The following is a 23,937-nucleotide window of genomic DNA, read 5'->3' on the forward strand; positions in this document are numbered from 1 at the left end:
AGAGAGTTATCGGAATCCCACCAAGAGAAACCTTTTTGAGGAGGTTTTATTTCACAAAGAGATTGTGGATGTTCTTCAGAGAAACAAGGGAGACTGAAACTGACATTAGGACAAGGTTTGACAACGTCAGAGAAGAGATGAGAAAAGGATTACTTTGCTAAAGAAGAAGTGATCCTGGGAAGTTTGCAATACCCTGTGTGGTACAAGGTATTGAATTTCCTCACGGCACTATGTACACTGGTTCATCAGTCATCATTTTACCAAAGGTCATTGGCAGACCATTTGGGCCGGCAAGTAGAGCCTTCACCACAGATCTTTACTTTCGTGGATTACTCTCAAGAGAAACTCTGGAGGCTTCACCAAAGACCTAGAGGTTACACATTGGTGATGCTATAGTCCTTGTGGATTTTCATGTCCTAGACATTAAGTTAAATTGGAACTCTTCCCTCTTACTTGGAAGAGCATTTATGGCTACAGTAGGAGTCATATGTGACATGAAGACCAACAGGATGTGCTTGACTATGATAGATCCAGATATCCCTCTACGACTGTCAAGCTTGACAAACCACCAGCCAAATTAGTGGTAAAGGGAAGATGATACTGGTATCATCGCAGTTTGTCATTGTGAAGTTGAGTACGAGACAGAGTACTCGGGATCGATCGACAGTACTTTGACGTCATCCGATCGACACATTTCAAAGTCAGGAGGAGATCGACAACAACTATGGATCCATTCGATCGACAGAGACCCCACCGGATGATGAACTCGATCTACCAGATCATTGCTACCCGAATTTCGCCATCCAACCCAACCAAAAGCAAGATGATTACTCAATAAGGAGTTGGGCAGATAGCGGATTTCATGAGAGTTTTGCAGTAGACACAGCCACCTCTTTCCACAGTGGAGACCACAGTGAAGAATATGATGAAGACTATTGGGAAGAGAGAGCTTGGGAAATCTACTTGGAGAATGACAGATTTGCACCACAATCGATCGACAACAAAACGCCCACCATCGATCGATTATCTACTTCATCCAGCAAAACGACATCGTCCATCGATCGACATTGCCAGTATAATATCGATCGATATTAACCCGGACGACTTAAAGGACAAAATCGGAATTTCATCGATTAGGGCAACACATGGGTATAAAAGGTTGACGACCCAAGCCACGAAAATTCAAAACTTTTCACCTTCTACCCAGCAGCTTCCAGCATTCAGAGATTCATCAATGGAAGACTGCAACAACATGTTCAATCGATCAAACAGTGCAGCTAGACGTGCACCATCGATCGCCACCACCACACACCCATCGATCGACACCTTCAACAGAGCTCAACCGAGATCTCATGAACCTTATGATATCAGGAATGTTTCACTAACACCTGATGAATTTGGAATCTTCAGGGACACAGATGGCTATGCAAGAGCTATGGATGGAAGAGTTCTGCACATAACCAGAGAAGACATAGCAGACATCCTCCAAGTTGCCAATGGACCAGAAAACCTGTTCACACAGCAACGTAGCCATCCAAACATCCTACAGCATGTCCAGGACAACCACAACACCAACACAAGGGAGGATCCAGTTCCACAACACTTCGGTCCACCTCGACATTCACAATCGATCGACATCGTTTCAACACCGATGATCGACGGCGGATATCCAGGATCGATCGACAGACCAAGAGTCCGATCGCCCGACAGACGACTGGAGTTTGGACGACGTGCCTTCACTACCGATGGATCCAGGAGATTCAAGTGGGAGGCTAAGGATAAATATGGTGTCTACAGAGATGAGTTTGGCTATGCTAGAGGAGTTGATGGTGAAATCATCCATGTTACCAAGGAGCAAGTAAAGAGTCTTTTGGATAGAGCATCCCTTTTTCACAAAGGTTGCTTACAACTTCCAATACACACACGCTCTTCCCATGCATACACACCACCACCAGTGCCCTACAGTAGAGAGGAGGTGGATGATATGGTGACTGATGTATGGAGAGCTCAGGCGCACCTTGAGGCAAACATGCGCACATTGGTGGAAGACACTTTCCAGCCTTAAGATGTCAGTTACAAAGACTTCCAGAATGATATGGCTGAGATAAGAGTGGAGCTTGGAAACATATTAACCACGCTTGAGAAAGAGGCTACGCCACCAGTATCGACCGACAGAGTACATGTACCATCGATCGACATCGGCAAGACTACATCCATGGACCGACCGGAATGTTCATCACCTAAGAAAGATGAATGGGAGGTTGCTTACATCAATACACGGATTGAAGACGTCTACAGCCCTCTCAACAACAATGTCGAATGGTTAAGCAAGAGGATCGATCTTCTTCAGAAAGAGTTGGACACAATTCACCAGAATGACCAAGCTCAGAATACTACTTTTCCATTGATCGACACATATACTTCATCATCGATCGACAAAAGGTTCGCAGAACTGGAAGATAGGTTGAAAGCGTATGTAAGAAAACATGAACTCTTCAGTTCCCCTATCCTGCGATGCCAACACACAATGTCACGGCAGCTGGAAAAGGTAGAAAGAGACATGAGCATTGTTCAGGCTTATATTGATCTCCGTGACAGCTACGAAGCATCGATCGACAGACCTCGACCAACGTCAATCGACACGGAGCCACCACCAGCGAAGAGAATATGCACTGCAGCAGAAGTTCATGATATCAAAGATCAGCTTTACGAAACCATGAACTCTATGGAGGAGAGACTCACAGAAAGAAGTGATCACATTGAGGAGACTCTCAATGCAAGAGTGACCAATCTTTGCAGAGCTACTGGTCTCTTGAAGAATGAGATACGCACTATGCAGAGCAATCTTGAGTACCAAGGCCAACGTTCAGAATCGATCGACAAATCTGACACGGGATCGATCGACAGTGATCCCAGCGAAGCGACCGACATACCAATTATGGCATCGATCGATACCACCGCCGTGGCCGACAAGGATCAACAAACTCAGGACCAGCACGCAAAAGACCAACATGCCGAACTAAGTGCGCATCCAAGATTTGATTTCCACCAGCATCAGTTAGACACAGAAGATTTGGTCCGAAGGTTGCAAGTAATTAAAGCCGATTTAGCAAAGATATCTCCTAGATGGACACGATCAAGTGATGCCACAAGAAGTTTCACTGCCGCTGAGTCCAAAGATGAGGAAAGTGTTTGCCCACCAACGAACAAAAACCCTCACTGCACCCCATGAGTCACTCACCTACCACAGTCAAGTTAAATGACTTTAACCAAGCGCTGAGTGGGAGGCAACCCACTATTAGGTTTTCTTTTTCTTTATTTTATTTTATTTTCTTTTTGCTTTTATTTTTCGATTTTATTTTGCAGTTTTTATTTAAGATCCAAGTAGAATGATAATTCCATCGACCGACATTCAGCATTCATATCGCTCGACACCACACGACCATTACTAACGATCGACGTAGACCACTACGAATCGATCGACATCTTGTCGATCACGTTTATTCATTCTAACTTGTTATATTTATTATGTTTTATTTATTTACCTCACCACCGGATGTTACACTGGGACAGTGTAATTTAAGTCTGGGGGGGAGTTTACTAATATGTGTTTTTATTTTAATTTTTATTAAAAGGAGTTTACTAATATGTGTTTTTATTTTAGTTTTTATTAAAATGTTTTTCAAATTTATTTTTCGCATAAGTATTAAATAGGAACATTGATATGGATTATTATTTGATTGTCTGACCACTCTTTAGCACTATTCTAGATTACTAATTGCAGATAGTACTAAAGATGCTAAAGTGGATCAACTTGCTATCTATATTCACTAGCTAAGATTGTTTGAAGGAACCAAAGCTGACCTCCAACACTAATACTGACTTATTTGCTTGTCTTGGGGCTTGGATATCACTGGATCGGAATCATCTTACAAGTCTGGAAGGTAAAAAGTCTGTGTGTTTCTGGTTCCCTTCCTTCGCTCTCTTCGGCATCTCGAGATCTAAGTTTATGTTATAAAAGATTGAAATGATTTCTTGAGAGGCAGAGGGATAGGTAAATTACCTGCGACCCCATTATTCTAAATCTCGAGGATGATCACACATTGTGGAAACGAGGGATAGGTAAATTACCTGAGACCCCATTATTCGCTACACTTTGTCAAAAATGTATGAGTTACAATGCAAATGTCAATGAGATGGACTAGATGACCTTTGTGGCATCGAAACCTGTTGAAATTGAAACTAATAAGAGATTCAGTGAAGAGAGAAGAGGGGAGAAAGGGATCAGAGAAGACTACATGTGTGTTCAGATACTTGTTTGAGTTGAATCCATGTGTTCTTTGATCGATACTCCCAAGGTAAAGCCTGCACTTTATTTTATGTTAAGAAATGAGGTTAGTAGAGGGGAATGTCAGATGAGAATTGCTAAGTTGTTGACTAGATGAGTTTAGTTGCTAAGCTAGGATAAGGCATGATGAACTTCTGTGATTAGGATTTTAGACATGAATTGCAAACCCATAGAGTGATGACTTCAATATATTGAATCCTTGAGTTCCTGCTATTTCCAAACCTTTTCCAAAGACTACTGTTTTTGCTTGAGGACAAGCAAAGGAGTAAGTCTGGGGGAGTTGATATACCATGGATTTTACCCGTTTTTAACCATGGTATACTAGTATTTTATTATATATTTAATCTGTTTTCTAGCCTGTTAGGTATGTTTTCAGGTTCAGGAGCATTTCGTGAGAAAGTGATGTTTTGGAGCATTTTGGAGTACAAGAGATGATACACCCGAGTTGACCATTCAAGACTAAGTCGGAAGTCAACATTGCGATTACAATCGATCGATACTCATCCTGAGTCGTCGATCGATGCAGCTGAGAAGATCCGTGTACTAGAAGATTATAATCGATCGATACACATCAGTGTTTTCGATCGATATCGAGGACGGAATGGTTTAGCCGACTACTTCACCAAGACTTCACAAAATTACGAGATTGCCCCTGACGAGTTTTTAACCTAATGGAAATGCTTAAATACTCCTGCAAAGTCTTTTTGACGGCAAGTTTTGAAACCCTTTGAAGCTTGAAGCTTTTCACAACCAAAGCAGAGAGAGAGACTAGAGTTTTATTTGTTTGAGAGAGATTGGAGAGATTTCTCATCTTCTTTTGTATTTCTACTTTATTCTATCTATGCAATTCTTTCATCTATCTATTGTTATGAATTGTTTAGCTATGTCTGAGTAGTCTACTTGTTAGATCTAGGGTTTAAATAGGTTTGTGGGGTTAGCCCCAAGCTATAATTGCTAAGTTGTGATACTCATCAAATGGATTGTACCCTATGCTTGTTTTAGAGTAGCTAACTAGAACATAGATCACTAGGATCTTAGATTATCTTGAATTATCCATTTGAGCGATGCCTGTTTCCCGTTGAGAAGAACGACAGTTCCTCCTTGAGACCACGCGGTCATATTCGGTTCGCGCCTAGGCAGATCTAAAAGCCCGTCGATCGATACCCTACTGGTAAATCAATCGGCGCCGCGAAAGGTGTATCGCTCGATATCTCAAAAGGATATCGACCGACTCTTTTTCTGTGTCATCATGCGAAAGGTGTGGCCAGAGATCTAGATATTTTAACCAGTGATTCATTCACATATGTTAAGCGGCTGAGATCTATAGTATCATGCAAGCAACTTATTAAAGCATTTATAGAGATTATAATCTCCATCCCTGAATAGAAACCCTATGTCTAGCACTCTTTATCCCATTTATACAACCCTTCATATTGTTAGTTGGAGCAACTGCCTTGCTCATTTTAGGATTTGTTATTTTTATTTCTATCATATAAATCAACCTTGCCTAGGATTGATTAGTAGATTTTATTTAATTGGTTCCCTAGCTCCTCGTGATTCGATCCCTAAGTACTACAGCTGTACCTCTTATTTGAGAGAGTAAGCTCTACTGGGTAATTTGAGCACTATCAGACACCCATCAACCCAATCATCTCTCCAAATCGGTGTGGATATGTGTACATCAAAATCAAATTGATCCCTCACTGAAAGAAGTTTCAGTCGTCTCTCCAAATCGTCTTTACTCTCGTATTGTTGCCCTACTGTAAGGTTTAGCAACGACATCTCCAACCTTAGAACCTCCAGATTCCCTTTAGATCCACTAATGGAAAAGTTCTGATATCTTTTCTTGGGAGGTAGCCCCGGTGAATCTTGGTTTTGGAGACTCACCATAAGAACTGAAGTTATCATCTTCAGATGACACACCGTCCGAGTCGTCAAACATATCAAATCGGCTTTCAAATTCATCACTTTCTTCATTTTTTTCGCCTACTTCATCTTCTCCGCCTACTTTGTGTTTTTCTCCTTCCACTTTACTAGAGCAGTCATTCTCTTTATCCTCGTGTTCCTTCTCCAAACTGCAACAATCGTAACACCCACTGTAATTTTCGTCTCTGGATTCAACTTATGAAACTTCTTCTTCTGAGCTAAAACTGAAAAACGTTTTACTCTTCTCTCTTGCTCTGTCATTCAGATTCATTTCCCCATCCTTGTTTTCCGTAATCTCCACACAGAGACGTAGCTGTTTGATTTTCTTTAGGTTCAGAAAACCTTGCAATTGTCGAGTATTGGAGACATAAAATGGTGGAGTGTCGTGCATTATTGTTTTCAAAGTTTTATTCGAGAAAATGTAGCTAAGCTGAATCTAACGCCTCAATTCATTCAATCTGTAATTATCGAGTACAGACTTTGCAAATTCTTCATGTGTTGTTTTCTCATCTAAATGCAGAACTCTATACCCCCTACTGTCGACGTTTAATACATATTTGTTTTTCTTAATCAAGTTACCGGAAAAAATAATTACCGGATCCATAATATCTTTGAGAAAGATGAAGAAAAAAATGAATAAGATAGATAAAGAAGATGAAGAAGAAGATGAACAGACAGATAAACCAAGTTGTAAAGTTTGTTAGTGATGACATGCCAAATCGGAGTTGTTGACATGGTGGATGACATGGAAAATCGCTTAGTCAGCCGGCACACGAATATATAACTCAGCCTTAATAAATCAGTCATCATGTAAACTGTAAGTCAGCCCAAACGTGAATACTATTTCAGTAATTAGACTTTTGCTAAAAACAGTCGTAATTATCATGGAAAATTATAAGGCATCCTTATCGTCAAATTAATCATCCGTCAAACGGATCCTATTCTAGAAATTAATCTTTCGCTGATAAGCCAGTTGTAACTAAGCTGACTTTACTGTTAATCCATCCAATTACGGCTGATTAAATATAACTCAGCTGTAACAACCTCCCATAAGTCGGCTGTAAATTTAATCTCAGTCAGTGGATGTTCGTTAACTCAGCCGGGAAAACTTAACTCAACCGTGTCTTAACTACAACTCAGCCAATTTTTTCATAAATCACACATCCGATGAATAAGTCAGTTGTAACTTGTGTACGTAAGTCAACCGTTTTCCCATAAATCAGCTATATTTCTGTAAGCCAGCCATCACCAACGGCTGACTTATGTTCTTAAGCCAGCCGTTTTCTCTTAAGTCAGCCACATTGTTTAATTTAGTCAAAACGTAACGCTAACTCAACCATAACGACACATATTGCACTTTACGGCTGACTTAATGAAAACACGTGACCGAATTCCTACGTGCCGCTGGGTTTTTGTTTACATGACATTGATAAATAATGGCATTCTTGTAAATACATTTTTTCTCATAACGGAAAAAATGGGCACGCTTGGTATTAAAAAAATGGAAGTAATAAAAATAAGATTTGTATGATTCTCGTTAATTGTCCTAAAATATGTAATCTTTGAGTTAACTTCCCTTATTAAAATAAATTTACCAATCCTTGCAAACCTAGAAAAAAAAATAGTAACCTCACTAATTATGGACTGGATGTTTTAAAAAGCCAACAACTTCAACACCATTAAAAGTCCACGTAGCTTATCAAATATGTTACATCAACACTTCTTCTCCAAAATAAACTGCTCTCACAAATCAAATTGACCAGTATTGTATACAATAAATCATGGTAAACAAAAAAACTCATCACATTTAATTCTTCTTTTCGTTCATTTTCTGGAATCAACTCCTCCGAAAAAATATTATTCAAAAGCAAACAACATTATCATACACATTATTTCCAAATTCAAATCTATCATACAACCAATCAGAGCTTTGGAAATTCTTAGAATCCTCAACATGATTATACAAATCCTACAGGGTCTTTTAACCGCAAGGCAACAAAAGTTGCCTCATACTTAGAACTAATTGTATCTTCTTTCATTTTATTATTGAAAACACTCATAAATATGTTCATAACAAAAATATCTAACAATGTGAAGTTCAAAATTTATTTATAATATCATATCAAAACATTAAAATCAATAGGAAACTAAATAATGTCCTATCTAGTAATGATTTCACAATTCTGTTGGAACGGAAAAACACAAAATCTGAAATCATATACCTACAACTCAACAAAATTAGTTTGAAGATCCAAACAAAATTAGTAAACAAAATTAATACCACAAAATGTGAAACCGTATACCTACGACACAACAAAATTAGTTCGAAGACCCAAACAAAATTAGTAAACAACCCAAACATCATACCACGCATTGCGCTCAATGTCAACTCGACTTTCACACTCCGCTAAGGTAGACATAACGTAACAAAGATCTACAATTATATATCCAAATCATTATGTCGCTATTAATTTTTGAATCAATTTAATTGATTATACATTTTATAATATTTTACATCAAAACTTACATAAGTAAGATAAACGAATATTTAGATAATTAAGATAAGTTGAAGCTTTTTATGTAAAAATATGAAAGTTCTAAATAGTTGATTTAAGAAAAAATAAAATGTAGATTTAAGGGGAGGGTCCAATAAACGACTTGGAAATTAATTGGAAACAAATTTATAAACAGTGAAATGAAACATTTATACAGTTATATATAATTTCCAATAACAAAAATGGATAGTAAAAATTTTGAAATGCGTAAAACAAAAATAATGAATCATTTAAAACGAATTTTATAATTGTTTATCTACTTCTATTTTATAATAGACTATACTATTTATAAATAAAATAGATATACTAAATATATAATCAAAATTTAAATTAAAGAAAATTCAGAGCGTAGCAGGGCCGAGTATATATATATAAATGAGTAGCCTCTCTTAACACTTTGCGCCACGTCAGCATCATAAATGCAGTAAATTGCGCCACGTCAGCATCATAAATGCAGTAAATTGCGCCATGTCAGCACCAAACTTCCTTCTTTTTCTCCTTATGTTTTCGAGTCTTTCTGGTCAGCACACATTTTTGGTCCATTAAGCATCGCTTTAAATATTTGAAAAAGAACGTCATACATGGTTGACAACATGGTTGACAACCTGGTAAACACTATTAAAATAATAATACTCTCTATGTTTCAAAATAATACATATTTTAGGATTTTCACACCTATTAAGAAAACACATTAAAACGTAGTTATTAATACATAGTTTTTGTAATTTTATATTTCCTATATTTTTTAAACCAAGAATTCAAGAAATGCAATTAATATTTTTGAAACACACCATTTTTCATTATTAGTTGACAAAAAGTATATCAAAATATGAAAAATACATCTTTAAAAAAAAATTATTTCCTAAAACATGCATCTTTCTGAAACGGAGAGAGTAGTAGAAATCCATCCTAATTCGTGCAACAATAATCATTTTTATGATATGTAAACATTGATACAATTTCATTTCAAAGTTAAATAACTATATATATATACAATATAACCTCTTTAAATTAATAATCGATAAACTAATATCTCTATAAACACTACAAGAAAACAGCACTTTGGCGAGGAAAATTAACGAGGAAATATAATCCTCGTAACTTTACGACGATTTTACGAGGAAATTACAAAGAAAGAAGTAAACCTCGTTATTTCCTCGTAAAATAACGAAGAAAATATTTCGTCGTAAAACCAACGTAACTTTACGTGGTCTTAACGAGGAAATACACTTTCCTCGTAAAGACCAAGTAAAGCTTGCATTATCTTTACGAGGAAAAGAGGAAATATACTTTCCTCGTTAAATCAACGTAAGATTACGTCACCTTTACGAGGAAATGATATACGTGAACTTAACGAGGAATTTTGAAGCACGTTTTTTTTGGCTACCTACCTATTCTTCGCAAATTCATCGCAAAACTTCAACTACCAGATTCGAAAATTTTCTATAAATATGGAAGTTTCAACATCATTTTAAACACACCAACAAGAAGAAAAAAAACATGAAAGGAAAAAAATGTCAGGCTCCGGGAATGTCTACGAGTTGCGGAGGTGGATGTATATGCATAGAGATGCTAACGGGAGAGTGACGAAAGAATACATTGCGGGACTGGAGACATTTATGAATCAAGCAGATTCCACACCGCTCGCCCTAGAAAGCGGTAAGATGTTCTGTCCATGTCGGAAATGCAACAATTCGAAATTGGCAAATCGTGAAAATGTTTGGAAGCATTTAATAAATAGAGGTTTCACGCCAAATTACTATATCTGGTTTCAACATGGAGAAGGTTATAATAATTATGATCAGAATGAAGCTAGTAGTAGTAACAGCAATTTTCAGGAAGAACCGGTTGCTCATCATTTGCATAATGAACATAGTTACCATCAGGAGGAGCAGATGGTAGATTTTGATAGGGTTCATGATATGGTAACTGATGCATTCGTAGCTCATGATGAAGATGAAGAACCTAACATAGATGCAAAAAAGTTTTATGAAATGTTAAATGCGGCGAATCAACCACTTTACAGTGGTTGTAGAGAAGGTCTTTCTAAATTGTCGTTGGCTGCTAGAATGATGAATATTAAAACTGATCACAATCTACCTGAAAGTTGCATGAATGAATGGTCAGACTTGTTTAAAGAGTATTTGCCGGAAGACAATGTGTCTTCAGATTCTTATTATGAGATTCAGAAACTGGTTTATAGTCTTTGGTTGCCTTCAGAGATGATAGATGTTTGCATCGACAACTGAATGATCTACAATCTGCCACCGGAGATGTGCATGCAACGGGAGGTGCTATTCTTGACCATATTAATACCTGGTCCGAAACATCGTAAAAGGTCGCTGGATGTTTTCCTGCAACCACTGATAAAAGAGTTGAAGGATTTGTGGTCAACAGGGGAGAGGACGTATGACTGCTCAACGAAGACGAATTTCACGATGCGAGCGATGCTTTTGTGGACCATAAGTGACTTTCCTGCCTATGGGATGTTGTCGGGATGGACTACACATGGGAGATTAGCTTGTCCATATTGTAATGGAGCGACAGATGCGTTTCAACTGAAGAATGGGAGGAAGACAAGTTGGTTCGATTGTCATCGTAGATTTCTTCCCATTGGCCATCCGTACCGAAGAAACAAGACATTGTTTAGGCACAAAAGGATTGTGAGAGACACTCCTCCTCCATATTTAACTGGAGAAGAAACTGAAAAGCAATTCGATTACTATGGAGCTTTGGAAACAGTTCCTCGTGGTGGTAATTGGCATGTTCCCCCTAATATGCCTGATTCTTACGGTGTTCATCACAACTGGCACAAGAAGAGTATATTTTGGGAGTTGCCATATTGGAAGGATCTTCTTCTGCGCCACAACCTCGATGTGATGCATATAGAGAAAAATTTCTTTGAGAACATCATGAATACAATATTGAATGTCCCGGGGAAGACAAAAGACAACATAAAATCGAGGTTAGACTTGCCGGATATTTTCTCAAAAAGCGAGTTACATATAAACAGCAATGGGCAAGTTCCTGTTCCGATATTCAGATTGTCTTCAGAAAAAAAGTCGGTGTTGTTCAACTGGGTAGCATCAGAAGTGAAATTCCCCGATGGGTATGTTTCAAATCTGTCTAGATGCGTTGAAAAGGGTCAAAAGTTCTCCGGGATGAAGAGTCATGACTGTCATGTCTTTATGCAACGACTACTTCCCTTTGCTTTTGCGGAGCTACTTCCTACAAACGTACATGAAGCACTTGCAGGTACTATATTATATATTGCAGTTATTTTATATATAATGATTTAGTTTGAAATATATTTGACTAATATGTGTATAATTGTATTTGGAATATACAAGGCATTGGAGCATTTTTCAGGGATCTGAGCACCCGCACCCTTAAAGTAGAAGTCGTGGAACAGCTTCAAGAGAACATTCCCATCTTATTGTGCAACTTGGAGAAGATATTTCCTCCTGGGTTTTTTGACGTAATGGAGCATCTAGCTGTCCACCTCCCATATCAGGCATTGCTTCGTGGACCTATACATTACGGATGGATGTATCAGTATGAGCGAGCCATGAAATATTTGAAGGGAAAAGCAAAGAACCTTGCAAAGGTTGAAGGTTCTATAATTGCTGGAAGTTTGACGGAAGAAACTTCTCACTTCACATCGTACTATTTTGCGTCAAAAGTACGTACTCGGAAAAGAGCTCCAAGGAGATATGATGATGGTGGTGTCGCGCCAACATACGCAGTTGCTGGTGTTCCAGACATCTTTAGCCAGATTGGGCGACTGGGTGGGAAATCAAAAGAGGTTTGGTGGTCGAGTGAAGAAGACGCTCATAGTGCACACACCTATATTCTACTCAATTGTGAGGATCCATTGATTCGTTATTTTAAAAGGTAACATAAATGGACACATATAAATTAACACATATATATAATTGCCAAATATTAATTAATATAAAATGTGATTTTACAGCCTATTTGTTTCACAAGTCGAAGAAACATTCCCTGGTATATCCACAACTGACGTAGACAAAAGAAAAGATCAACACTTTATAAAGTGGTTGAAGAATCAGGTATTAACTCAAACTCTTTATTCATAAATGATCTGTATTTTAACGTTCACTTTGATTTTGCAGGTTGATTTTGACGACGATGCAGATTATCCTAAGTGGTTACATGAAGTAATTCAATCTCCACATGTAAAGGTCACCACCTCACAGATGTATTTCACACGAGGCTATACTTTTCACATATATGAGTATGGTAGACAGCGGGCGACCAGTAACTATGGAATATGTGTGAAAGGGGAAACCGATTTCTACGGTATCTTGACAGAGATTATTGAAGTGGAATTTCCAGGGATATTGAAGCTGAAATGCGTCCTCTTCAAATGTGAATGGTTCGACCCCGTCGTCAACAGAGGTGTTCGGTTTAACAAATTCGGCGTAGTTGATGTCAATGGTGGACGAAGGTACAACAAATTCTTTATTTGGCATCCATGAGCAGAATAAGCTTACTTCTATGTTTTCTTTATTTTTCAGGTACAACAAATTCGAGCATTTCATCTTAGCTTCACAAGCAGATCAAGTTAGCTACCTTCCATACCCTCGGATGAGAGAATCGGGAATAAATTGGTTATCTGTGATCAAAGTTACACCTCGAGGACGAATCATTAGTGGAGAAGAACCACCATTGCAAGAAGAACAGATAAATGAAGTCGAGGAACCTGAACAACAAATTGATGACATTCTTCTCATTGATCCGCATAATCATGAGTATGAAGATCTTACCGACGATGGCACAGACGAAGCAATGTGATTCGATTATTTTAATCATGAAGACGAGTTTAATGAAAATGATGATGTTTCTAGTGATGACGAAAATGTATCCGATTGATGTATTTGTGTTTTAATATGATTGATTTTCAGACTTAATGCATGTGATTAGATTATTTTAATCATGAAAAACTATTTAATGTATTGAGATTATAAGAATTTGGGAATGTTTATAAAGAATTTGGGAATGTTTATAAAGAAAAAAAAATATTGAGGTTTGAGGTTTTGAATGAAAAATAAAAGATTGAGGTTTGGGATTGGAATATGAATATGAAGAGTAGAAGATAGGAAAGATGTTGTTTGTGGTTTGGGGTTTTTGATTTTAGGCGTTTAGAAAGCAAACCTCGTTAATTCCTCGTAGTTTACGACGAAATAACGAGGAAAATAGAAAAAAAAAGAAAAACGCGGCCTCGTTAATTCCACGTAAGACAGAATCGTCGTAAAGACCTCGTAAGCTTACGTGGAATTACCGAGGCTTTCTGTTGTTTTTTTAGTTCCTCGTTATTTCCTCGTGGATTTACGAGGTTTTAACGAGATATGTTGTCTAAACCCCTAAACCCTAAACCCCAAACCCCATCTTTCTTATCTATTTTGTCTAAATCCCAAACTCTAAACCCCATTAATAATTTTATAATTTTCAAAAGATTATATTTTTAAATCTTCAAAAGATTATATTTTCAAATCTTCAAAAGAATATATTTTCAAATCTTCAAATGATTATATTTTCAAATCTTCAAAAGATTATATTTTCAAATCTTCAAATGATTATATTTTCAAATCTTCAAAAGATTATATTTTAAATCTTCAAAGGATTATATTTTTGTTGCAAGATAAAAAATTTAAATAAATAATTTGATTTTGTATAAGTTTAAATTAGAAAGAAGAGATTGATATTAGAAGTTAAAGAATTGTGGTTATAAATTTTGAGGTTTGAAATGTTAAGAATATTGAGGTTAAAAGGAAGATATGTTATGAATATATGAAGTAGAATATAAGAAAGATGGGTTTAAGGTTTGGGGTTTTTGATTTTAGAGGTTTAGAAAGCAAACCTCGTTAATTCCTCGTAGTTTACGACGAAATAACGAGGAAAATAGAAAAAAAGAAAAACGCGGGCCTCGTTAATTCCACGTAAGACAGAATCATCGTAAAGACCTCGTAAGCTTACGTGGAATTACCGAGGCTTTCTGTTTTTTTTTTATTTCCTCGTTATTTCCTCGTGGGTTTACGAGGTTTTAACGAGATATGTTGTCTAAACCCCTAAACCCTAAACCCTAAACCCCAAACCCCATCTTTCTTATCTATTTTGTCTAAATCCCAAACTCCAAACCCCATTAATAATTTTATAATTTTCAAAACATTATATTTTTAAATCTTCAAAGGATTATATTTTTAAATCTTCAAAGGATTATATTTTCAAATCTTCAAAGGATTATATTTTTGTTGCAAGATAAAAAATTTAAATAAATAATTTGATTTTGTATAAGTTTATATTAGAAAGAAGAGATTGATATTAGAAGTTAAAGAATTGTGGTTATAAATTTTGAGGTTTGAAATGTTAAGAATATTGAGGTTAAAAGGAAGATATGTTATGAATATATGAAGTAGAATATAAGAAAGATGGGGTTTAAGGTTTGGGGTTTCGATTTTAGAGGTTTAGAAAATAACCTCGTTAATAACTCGTAACTTACGAGGCTTTTACGAGGAACAGAAAGACGGGCCTCGCTATTTCATCGTTTGATTTGGGACGGGCCTCGCAATTTCCTCGTAAGGTTACGTGGTTTTTACGAGGAACAAAAAGATGGGCCTTTTTAATTCCTCGTAACCTTACGAGGAAATTGCGAGACCTTCGTAAGTTATATATACAACCGCACAAACCTCACACTCTCCATTCCTCCCAACTTCCTCTCCATTTCCTCCCCATTTCGTCTCCAACTCCTCTCCCATTCCTCTCTCCTCCGAAAATGGTAATTTCCTCGCCCCCATAATTAGTTTAGACAATTTAGATAGGTGGTTAGTTTAGGTGGTTAGTTTAGGGAATTTAGATAGGTTTACGGATTTTATGTTCGTTAGATAGATTTTTTAATTATTGATGATAGATTTTTTAATTATTGATGATCATAATCTCAAAAAAAATATATTTTTGCAGGTTCGCAAGCACTTGCTTACTGCTCACTACATGGAGATGTTCGGTGAGCCTGGTAGTCAGTTAGACCCGCCAGGTTCTTCTTCAGGTGCCGGCGGTTCAGGTTCTTCGGATCAGGAGTCTGTTCCCGAGACTCAGCATTTCTTCCCTCCGATGCCTCCTCCGATGGATCATCCGATGCCTCCTCCGATGGCTCAGCCGATGGCTCCTCCGATGGCTCCTCCGGTGCCTCCTCCGATGGCTCCTCCTGAGATCCCCGCCGCTGTTCATTCCGATCTCATGGTGCCACCTACTGTTCCCTTCTCGCAGTACACTGTCGAGGATATTCTCGGTATGCCAGGCAGAGCTGGTTTACCAATCATATACCCCGACAGACCCGACGGGACTATGTGGTAAGTGCATTTTTTAAATAATTATTTTAATTTATAACTTCATTAAATAATTTAAATTTTCATTTTTTCCAGGTTTGGGGTTGACAATTGCCTTGCGACAGATGTAACCGAGACGATTAAAGGTTACTTCTCCATGGCGCATCCAAACTGGAAATTGACGCCGATCTACATCCGAAAGACGTGGTTCAAGATTTACGCTGTAAGTAATTCTATTAATTAATTTTTTTTTTTTAATAACCGATTATTAATTTTTTTTTTGCAGCAAAAGTATCATTGGTCCATCGGGGTCAGTGAGAGAGTGAGGAAGGCGTTTTACGAGAAGGCGCAAGTTTGCTTGTCGGACACGGTTTGCAACTGGAAGGGTGCCTGGATCGTCAAGGGGTACACCCGTGGCAAACCCGCTGAGCTTACCACGGATGTTTGGGACGGCCTCATCCGTTACTGGAAGGATCCCAACTCCATTAGGATCGCAAACATTTGTGCTGCCACCCGTAACACGGTAGACGAGCACGGTAACGGCCCGATGCAACACTCTACGGGCCAAAAACCCATGCCGGTGTCCGTTTGCAAATGGTACGTAATTAAATAATAATTTTTTAATTATTATTTTTAATATAATTATATATATTTCTAACAATTTTCTTAAATGTTTTTAGGCCAAAGAGTTGGGACGTCTCCCGACTCTTCCGGAACTTTACGAGCGGACCCACAAGAACAAGGCGGGCCAGTTTTTAGATGGCAAGTCCGAGCAAATCTACAACGACGTAATTGCTCGGGTTGAGGAGCGCCAGACTCAGCTGACCCAGCAGTCCGCCGACGGATTACCCGTTACCTTATCCACAACTGAAATGGATAAGATTTACGAGGAGGTAAATTTTTAACATTATATCTTTTTAATTATTAATTCATTAAATTTACCTTTTAAATTTAACTAACAAATATATTTTTTTTGTTTTTAAGGTTGTCCCTAAGAAAAAGGGACGTACGTTGGGGATCGGTTCGGTCAATGATGTCCCGAGAGCGACATCGTCTTATGCTCAGTGACGGACCGAAGAAGTCACTCAGTTGCGTTCCGAGCTGGGCGCGACCAAAAGCCGTGTGAGTGGACTCGAGCCTTCATCGACGTTATAGCGTCCACAAATCCGGAATGGGAAGCTTTGTTGAGGAACATGAAACAACAAAATCTCATTCCAGGCGAGTCATCGGGCACACATAACGAGGAGGATGTTACGAGGAGGAGCGAGGAATTCTACGAGGCGATGAACGAGCCTTAGTTTTTTTAGTTTTTTTTCGGTTTATGTATTATAAAATCCAAAACTTAATTATATATAAAATATTTTGTTGCTTCTGAATTTTATTTAAAATTTATTTGTAAACCCAATATTTAAATACTTTTATTTTATTAAATTAATAATTATTATATTTATCAAATAATATTTTTATTAATTCGAAAATTGGCACTGTACGAGTTATTTACGACGAAAAGATTTCAGAGGAATTTACGAGGAAAGCCTTTCGAGGTTTTTACGAGGAAAATATTTCAAGGACTCTACGTGGACTTCACGAGGAAACCTTTTCAAGGAAGTTACATCGAATTTACGAGGATTTATTTTCAAGGATCTTACTTGTAAGTAACGGTGCGTGTTCCGCGTGGTTTCTACGAAGAAAGCCCGCGAGTGATTTACGAGGAAAAGCGGCGAGGAACTTACGACGAAATATTAACTTCGTCTTTACGAGGAAATAGAAGACTCGCTAGTCTACGAGGAAATGTCGACGAAAGTTTTGTTACGACGGACGATAAACGACGAAACACTTTTCCTCGTTAATTCCTCGTAAACATCCTTTTACGAGGAATTAACGAGGAAAATGGCCCTCGTTAAACATATGTTTTCTTGTAGTGAAATTAATATAATTTCATAGTCCTAAATTGAGTTTTTGGTTCAATTAGTATCTCGATAAATTAATAATCTCTATAAATTAATAAAAAAATTATAGTTTTGGTGTAGTCCCAACATTATTAATTTATAGAGGTTTCACTGTATATATTGAGTCATATTAACTTATATATTTCTCGATCACATTTATCAACGTGGAATTTTTAGCCACGACAGAAAATCAAGTGATGGCCCTAGCTCAGTAGACAGTCGTCCTCTCGATGACCCTAGTTTAGATTCTTCTGCAAAAAAATCTTTGAAATGCCTGCCATTTACATTAAGAGGTTGCTATTAACCTACACATTTATTCTTAGTAAACGCGAGCAGTCACTACGTCTCATTAATTGCCCAGTACTGCCCTAGCTTCTTCGCAATCTGTAACCTATAAAAACAGTGTGCTGATTCTCACGTATTCATTACACCTTTCCTCTCCACATACGGGCATTAACCTCTGCAAACCATCGCATCCTCCCAGCTATTGATTTTCCAACTGAAATTCGGACATTGTAGTTAGATCGTAGTCATACGCCTTCTATATTTTGGGAAGCTATGAAGGTGAAGAAAGATATTAGAAAAGGGTTCAGCAACATACCCGAAAGAGTGTGTTACCAATACTGTGTATAAAGAGATGTTCAATAATCTGTGAGATCCATAGGTACGTTCATATTCTCTGTTTTAGCACCCCAAAGGCTGCAAGATCAAAAAGTAACAAACGATCGTTATACAAACTTCAGATTACAAGTCCTGCTGCCTCACCCACCACACTTTCCATAATTTGGCAAACATTTCCATTAAGCTTCGTCAAACCAATGTCCTCGCTAGATGGTGTATGTGTGTTCCTCATGCGTCGTGAATTATATAGCAAGTTTTTTTAATTATTAACAACAAAAAACATAGAGTTAAATGTGTGAAAAATTATAACTATTCGGAACTGAGCTACTAAACATTGAATACATATTATACTCAGTTGCAGATCACCTCCCAATTCTACCATCTCACAAACTACCGTCTTCTACTGCCAACAGCAGTTAAAAAATCTGGACATAACCCAGGGGCCACAGAAAGCATGAACTTATAAGGATATGCTCCGAATAAACAATACTTATGATCCCCCGGCCACATGTTCGTCATTCTGTATTCATCCACCACCTTATATCCAATATCCAGCATTACATGATCAACGGAGAGCCATGTTTAGCAAAAGAGTAATATGAGTGGAGGGTTTAACTTTTCAATCATTCAAAGCTGAATGCAGCTCAATTGGCGGCGTGTAATACCATAATATATATTATGTAATATGCAAAAAAAATTATTATAATATTTACATGATTTTTTGAAAAACAAATAACAAACTTTAATATATTTTTAATATATCTGCATGTTACATTAATTTATTATTTTATTTTTGTATTAAAATATTTTAACTAATGTATTAATACTTAAATATCAAAAATAGTTATTTTATATTTTAATTTTTCAAAATTGTAGGCTCCCATGAATTTGGGGTTCTATTTCATTGTTTCATGAATATGCCCTCAAGACTGACACTGTACATGTGCCTATGATAATTTAACTATAAATTGACGTCCCGTAAATATAACATTAGAGATAGGGGAATTTTCAAAAATACCACTTTCAAGGTACCATTATTCATCTTTACCACCGCAAAAGACACATTTTCAAAATACCTTATTTATTAAAATGGTAAAGACTTTTATATCTTTATTTTTATATGTTTTTCAAAATTCTAATCCCAAATTCTAATTCCTAAACCTCCAATTCTAAACCTTAAACCCAAAATCTTCAACTCTAAACCCTAAACCCTAAACTATATACCCTAAATTCAATATCCTAAACCCTAAACCCTAAAGTCTAAACTATAAACCCTAAATCCTTAACTCTAAACCCTAAATCTTAAACTCTAAACCCTAAACTATATACCTTAAACCCTAAAACATCAAATCTAAACTCTAAATCCTAAACCTTTAAATCTAGACCCTTCATTAAAAGTAGTGGTAAAGTGGTTAGTGTAAACATGAAAAGTGGTACTATGAAAATGGTATTTTTGGCAATTTCTCTTAGAGATATGACTGGTAAACCTGAGAATAAATGAGAGGAAATAGAATAGAGCAATTAGGTGAAAAAGTTGGAAGGTAAAAACAATATTAAAATAATGAAAACTAAACCCAGCACAACTGATTTCTTCTTTACTGATACAGAGGGAGAGAAAACAATAGTACGCATAATAAAATTATAAAATATAATTAATTTTCTTTGCACCTGATTGGTAAATTAATCAGCTGAACCGAGAATAAATAAAATAAAGCTGAACTATTATCACTTATAGTGTCATGCGGTCACACTCTACATGTCCAACGTAGACCCAACAATAGTATGCATTCAATAGAAACCCATATATATATATATATATATATTATATATATATATATATATATATATTTGTTTACAAATGAGCAACGGCTAGTAATCACTACTGAAACAAAACAACTATTGGCTCGGTAGCCCCTTCGATCATCGATCACAAAAGTTGACATTTTGAATATCCAGACAGAAGCTGGACTAAGTAAATATAATCACTGTAGACAGCACAATTGGCCTCCTTAATATCTAATAGTTATGTTAAACAAAAACCACAAACCAAACATGAACCACGATAATTTCCGTTAAACAATAAACACACATATGCAAAGTCAACAACCCTGCGGGAAGCATGGATAACCCCTAGTATATATGGTGCAGCCCTGAAATGGTTGTCTCCCCCTGGATCTTTTGAAGGGGGTGTGGGTGGATGAAAGGTGATAATGATGGACTTTGCTTAAGAGCTATGGATTATTCAGAAGCTGTTTTTACTGCTCCACAGACACAGAATCACCCTGCTTAGTGTCTAGGATGGATCACAGAGATAATCCTTGCAAACAGAGAATCAAAGACTCAATCTGTATCAAGGCTTGTGGATTAATGTGGGACACAAGAGAGATGGCTTGCTTCATGATACTCCAAGGCTTCTGATCTGGATATGACACACCAAATCAAAGAACCCAAGCTGGATATTACACACCAGCAGAATTGAGAGAAAACTCAAAACAAAGAGATGAAAAACAATGTCGATTCCTTGATTTCTTGCCCCAAAACGTGGCTACATAAGTTGCAACAGAAAATAGAAAACCTAATCCTAAACCAAAAATGGTTTACTAAAATCTTAATCCTAATTAAAATTGGTTTAATAATCCTAATTGTCTTTGGTTTAAATTAAATGAAAGCCCACATAACCAGGCCTATTACATTGCAATTAAATTAAACCAACATGCTGGTTTATCTTGAACTTCTCCTCTTGAACCAGCCCCCACGATTTTGAACAAGTCTTGGAGACTCTTCTCTTGCATTCTCAGCCTTGCTCTAGTCACTGGTCTACTCCACACACTAGTTGGTTCATTGGATAGATCTCTCTTGCTCAAGTTCACTTCATTATCACCAGCTTCTAGTCCCTCTTCTAAGTCAGTCTCTTTGGTATCACTTTTATCCCCTTGCTCAGCTTCAATCAGCTCTTCCTCTCATCAGACTCCCTCAGCTCCTCTCCAATGTCTCTGCTCATGGCTACACCAAAATATATATAGCTCTCTTCCCATTCAGTACTCACCGAGAGAACTATTAACAGAGAGAATTACATACACCTAAATGGCGACCAGCAAAACTGTGAGGCCTAAAATATATGCAAACTTTTTATGTTGTTTTATGTTTCCTATGTATTTCCTCTTATCTCAATTGTATATACCAAATATTTAACACAGGTCTTCAACATGCTATTCCTTTTAGATCAATTCTATAAATCGGCCTGATCTACAAGTGACTAGCCTAGAAAACTAATCTTAAAACATCTTTTATGATTTCACAGACATGCATAGCATAAACCCTTCATCTAACAAAATAAGTGTAAGAATCTGACTTTGATTTAGTCGAAGAGTGACTCAAAAACATTTGGATCATCAGTTGATAAACCTGGAAATAAATTTTTGGTTTCTTTATTTTTGTAAGCTATGTCGGTGGATCTTAGCAGAGAAAGATAATAAAACAATGAGTCCAAAGAGTATCAAAGACAATACAAATTTCTGTCTGTCGTCCTTTACAACAAAGCAAACAATTAGTTAGGTTAGATCACGTGCTTCCTTATTTTCCCGGACAAAACTGTTGAGATTTTATTGGACTTGGTACATGATATAACCAAAGTATGTTTCTCTTATATTGTTTTATGGCCAGTTTTAATCATTCATATTTTGTTTATAGAAAAATTTATTCACTAGAAAACAATCATTTCATACCCAACATATCGCGATATTTTAATTCATACCCAACTTAAATGACCGTGGAAAATATACATGAACTTTTGAAATTTTCAAATAACATATCTAATGTTTATTATTTTTTGCGAAATCATACACCACTCCCCATATCAGCTGGCACATCATCTAATTTTGTCAACATAGAAGCTACTATATCATATAAACTAGATTCTGACCCGCCCTTTATAGGGCGGGTATATTCTTTTGTTTTAATCTTTTGAAAATTTTAATTTTTGTATTTGTGTTTTTTTCTAATCATATTTTTGTTTAATATTAATTTAATTTAATATAATTTTTGGTAACTATATTAAATCTGTCAAGTTACATAACTATACACTTATGGTACATGCATTTCAGAAATTATTTTGAACTTTTTAAAATTTATAACATATTATATTTTTTTAATAGTTCCCGCATAATTAGTCAAAAATATTCATACTAAAAAAAGATCTGATTCGGATCCGACTTGAAAATCAAACTCTCATACTCTATTAGACATGGACTATATACTTGAATGGTTCTTATAATGTGTTATTTCCGAAAATCAATATCAAACCCAACTCCCACTAAAAACCGAACAAAATTTTGAAAAATATTTGAAAAAATAATTTTATTATATTCTGTTAAATATATGTATATAGTCTTCACTAAGTTTAAGTATAATCACATTTAGTAAATTTACTAAATATTTTCTAGTCGATAACTTATTTAAAATTCGTTAAACTAAATGAGTTTATAAAAATATTTTTTTGAAATCCAAAGGATCACAATTTAAAGACATCTTGAGCTTTTTTATTTGGAAAATATACATGGTTACCAAATATGTTTTTAGTGTGTAAATGTTTTACACGTAAATCATTTGTTTAATGGGTAATAGTAATAATGTCATGTTTTACTATATTTGGGTTTACGAATCTCATTTACAATGAAACGGACTGTTCATTGATATTGATAATGTTTCGAAGCTTCACTGATGGCATTAGAAAGAAAACAAATCTCTGCAGTTTTCTATATTCAGATTATATTAATTAAATAAAATAAAGAATAAAACATGACGTGAATTCGAAATGGGCTATTTTTTGTAACTTATTTTGTAGAGAATGAACGATTTAGCTATTTACATTTTTTTGGTTAAACAAAAAAACGTATAGGTCCGAAAAGGTTGGAACTAAGAGGAAGTTAATAACAATATATTTATATTAATTGTTAGTTTTGTTAGATGAAAATAGTACATGTCAGTATTTAAATAAAAGCAGATATGGTTATATAAAAAAAATAGTAAGTGGCTCCTTAAATAAAGGAAAAAATAATCGGACTAAACTAATATCAATGGGGCATATGATCCAAAATTAATTGTATTGATATTGTTTTTTGAAATTAAAAGATTTTGTGAAATAATAAATATAACTAATATCATAGGTTTTAAATAATACAATAGCAATGTCG

The 23,937-nt window shown here is 36.2% G+C and overlaps 1 protein-coding gene across 1 annotated transcript; it reads left to right on the top strand.

Moving 5' to 3' along the window:
• The first annotated feature begins 15,096 nt into the window (after positions 1-15,096).
• Positions 15,097-17,031, top strand: LOC130496249 (uncharacterized). Its single transcript, XM_056988179.1, has 5 exons — positions 15,097-15,628; positions 15,811-16,199; positions 16,272-16,398; positions 16,462-16,772; positions 16,856-17,031. The coding sequence occupies exons 1-5, from the start codon at positions 15,626-15,628 to the stop codon at positions 16,932-16,934; spliced, it is 909 nt and encodes a 302-aa protein (XP_056844159.1). The 5' UTR covers positions 15,097-15,625; the 3' UTR covers positions 16,935-17,031.
• Positions 17,032-23,937: the final 6,906 nt, after the last annotated feature.

The sequence above is a fragment of the Raphanus sativus genome, chromosome 6 (assembly GCF_000801105.2).
Source record: "Raphanus sativus cultivar WK10039 chromosome 6, ASM80110v3, whole genome shotgun sequence".
NCBI classification, from domain to species: Eukaryota; Viridiplantae; Streptophyta; class Magnoliopsida; order Brassicales; family Brassicaceae; genus Raphanus; species Raphanus sativus.

Coding starts and splice junctions, on each gene's coding strand:
- LOC130496249 (XM_056988179.1), top strand. Junction 16,200..16,271: donor AGACCCGACGGGACTATGTG/GTAAGTGCATTT, acceptor CATTTTTTCCAG/GTTTGGGGTTGACAATTGCC. Junction 16,399..16,461: donor CGTGGTTCAAGATTTACGCT/GTAAGTAATTCT, acceptor TTTTTTTTGCAG/CAAAAGTATCATTGGTCCAT.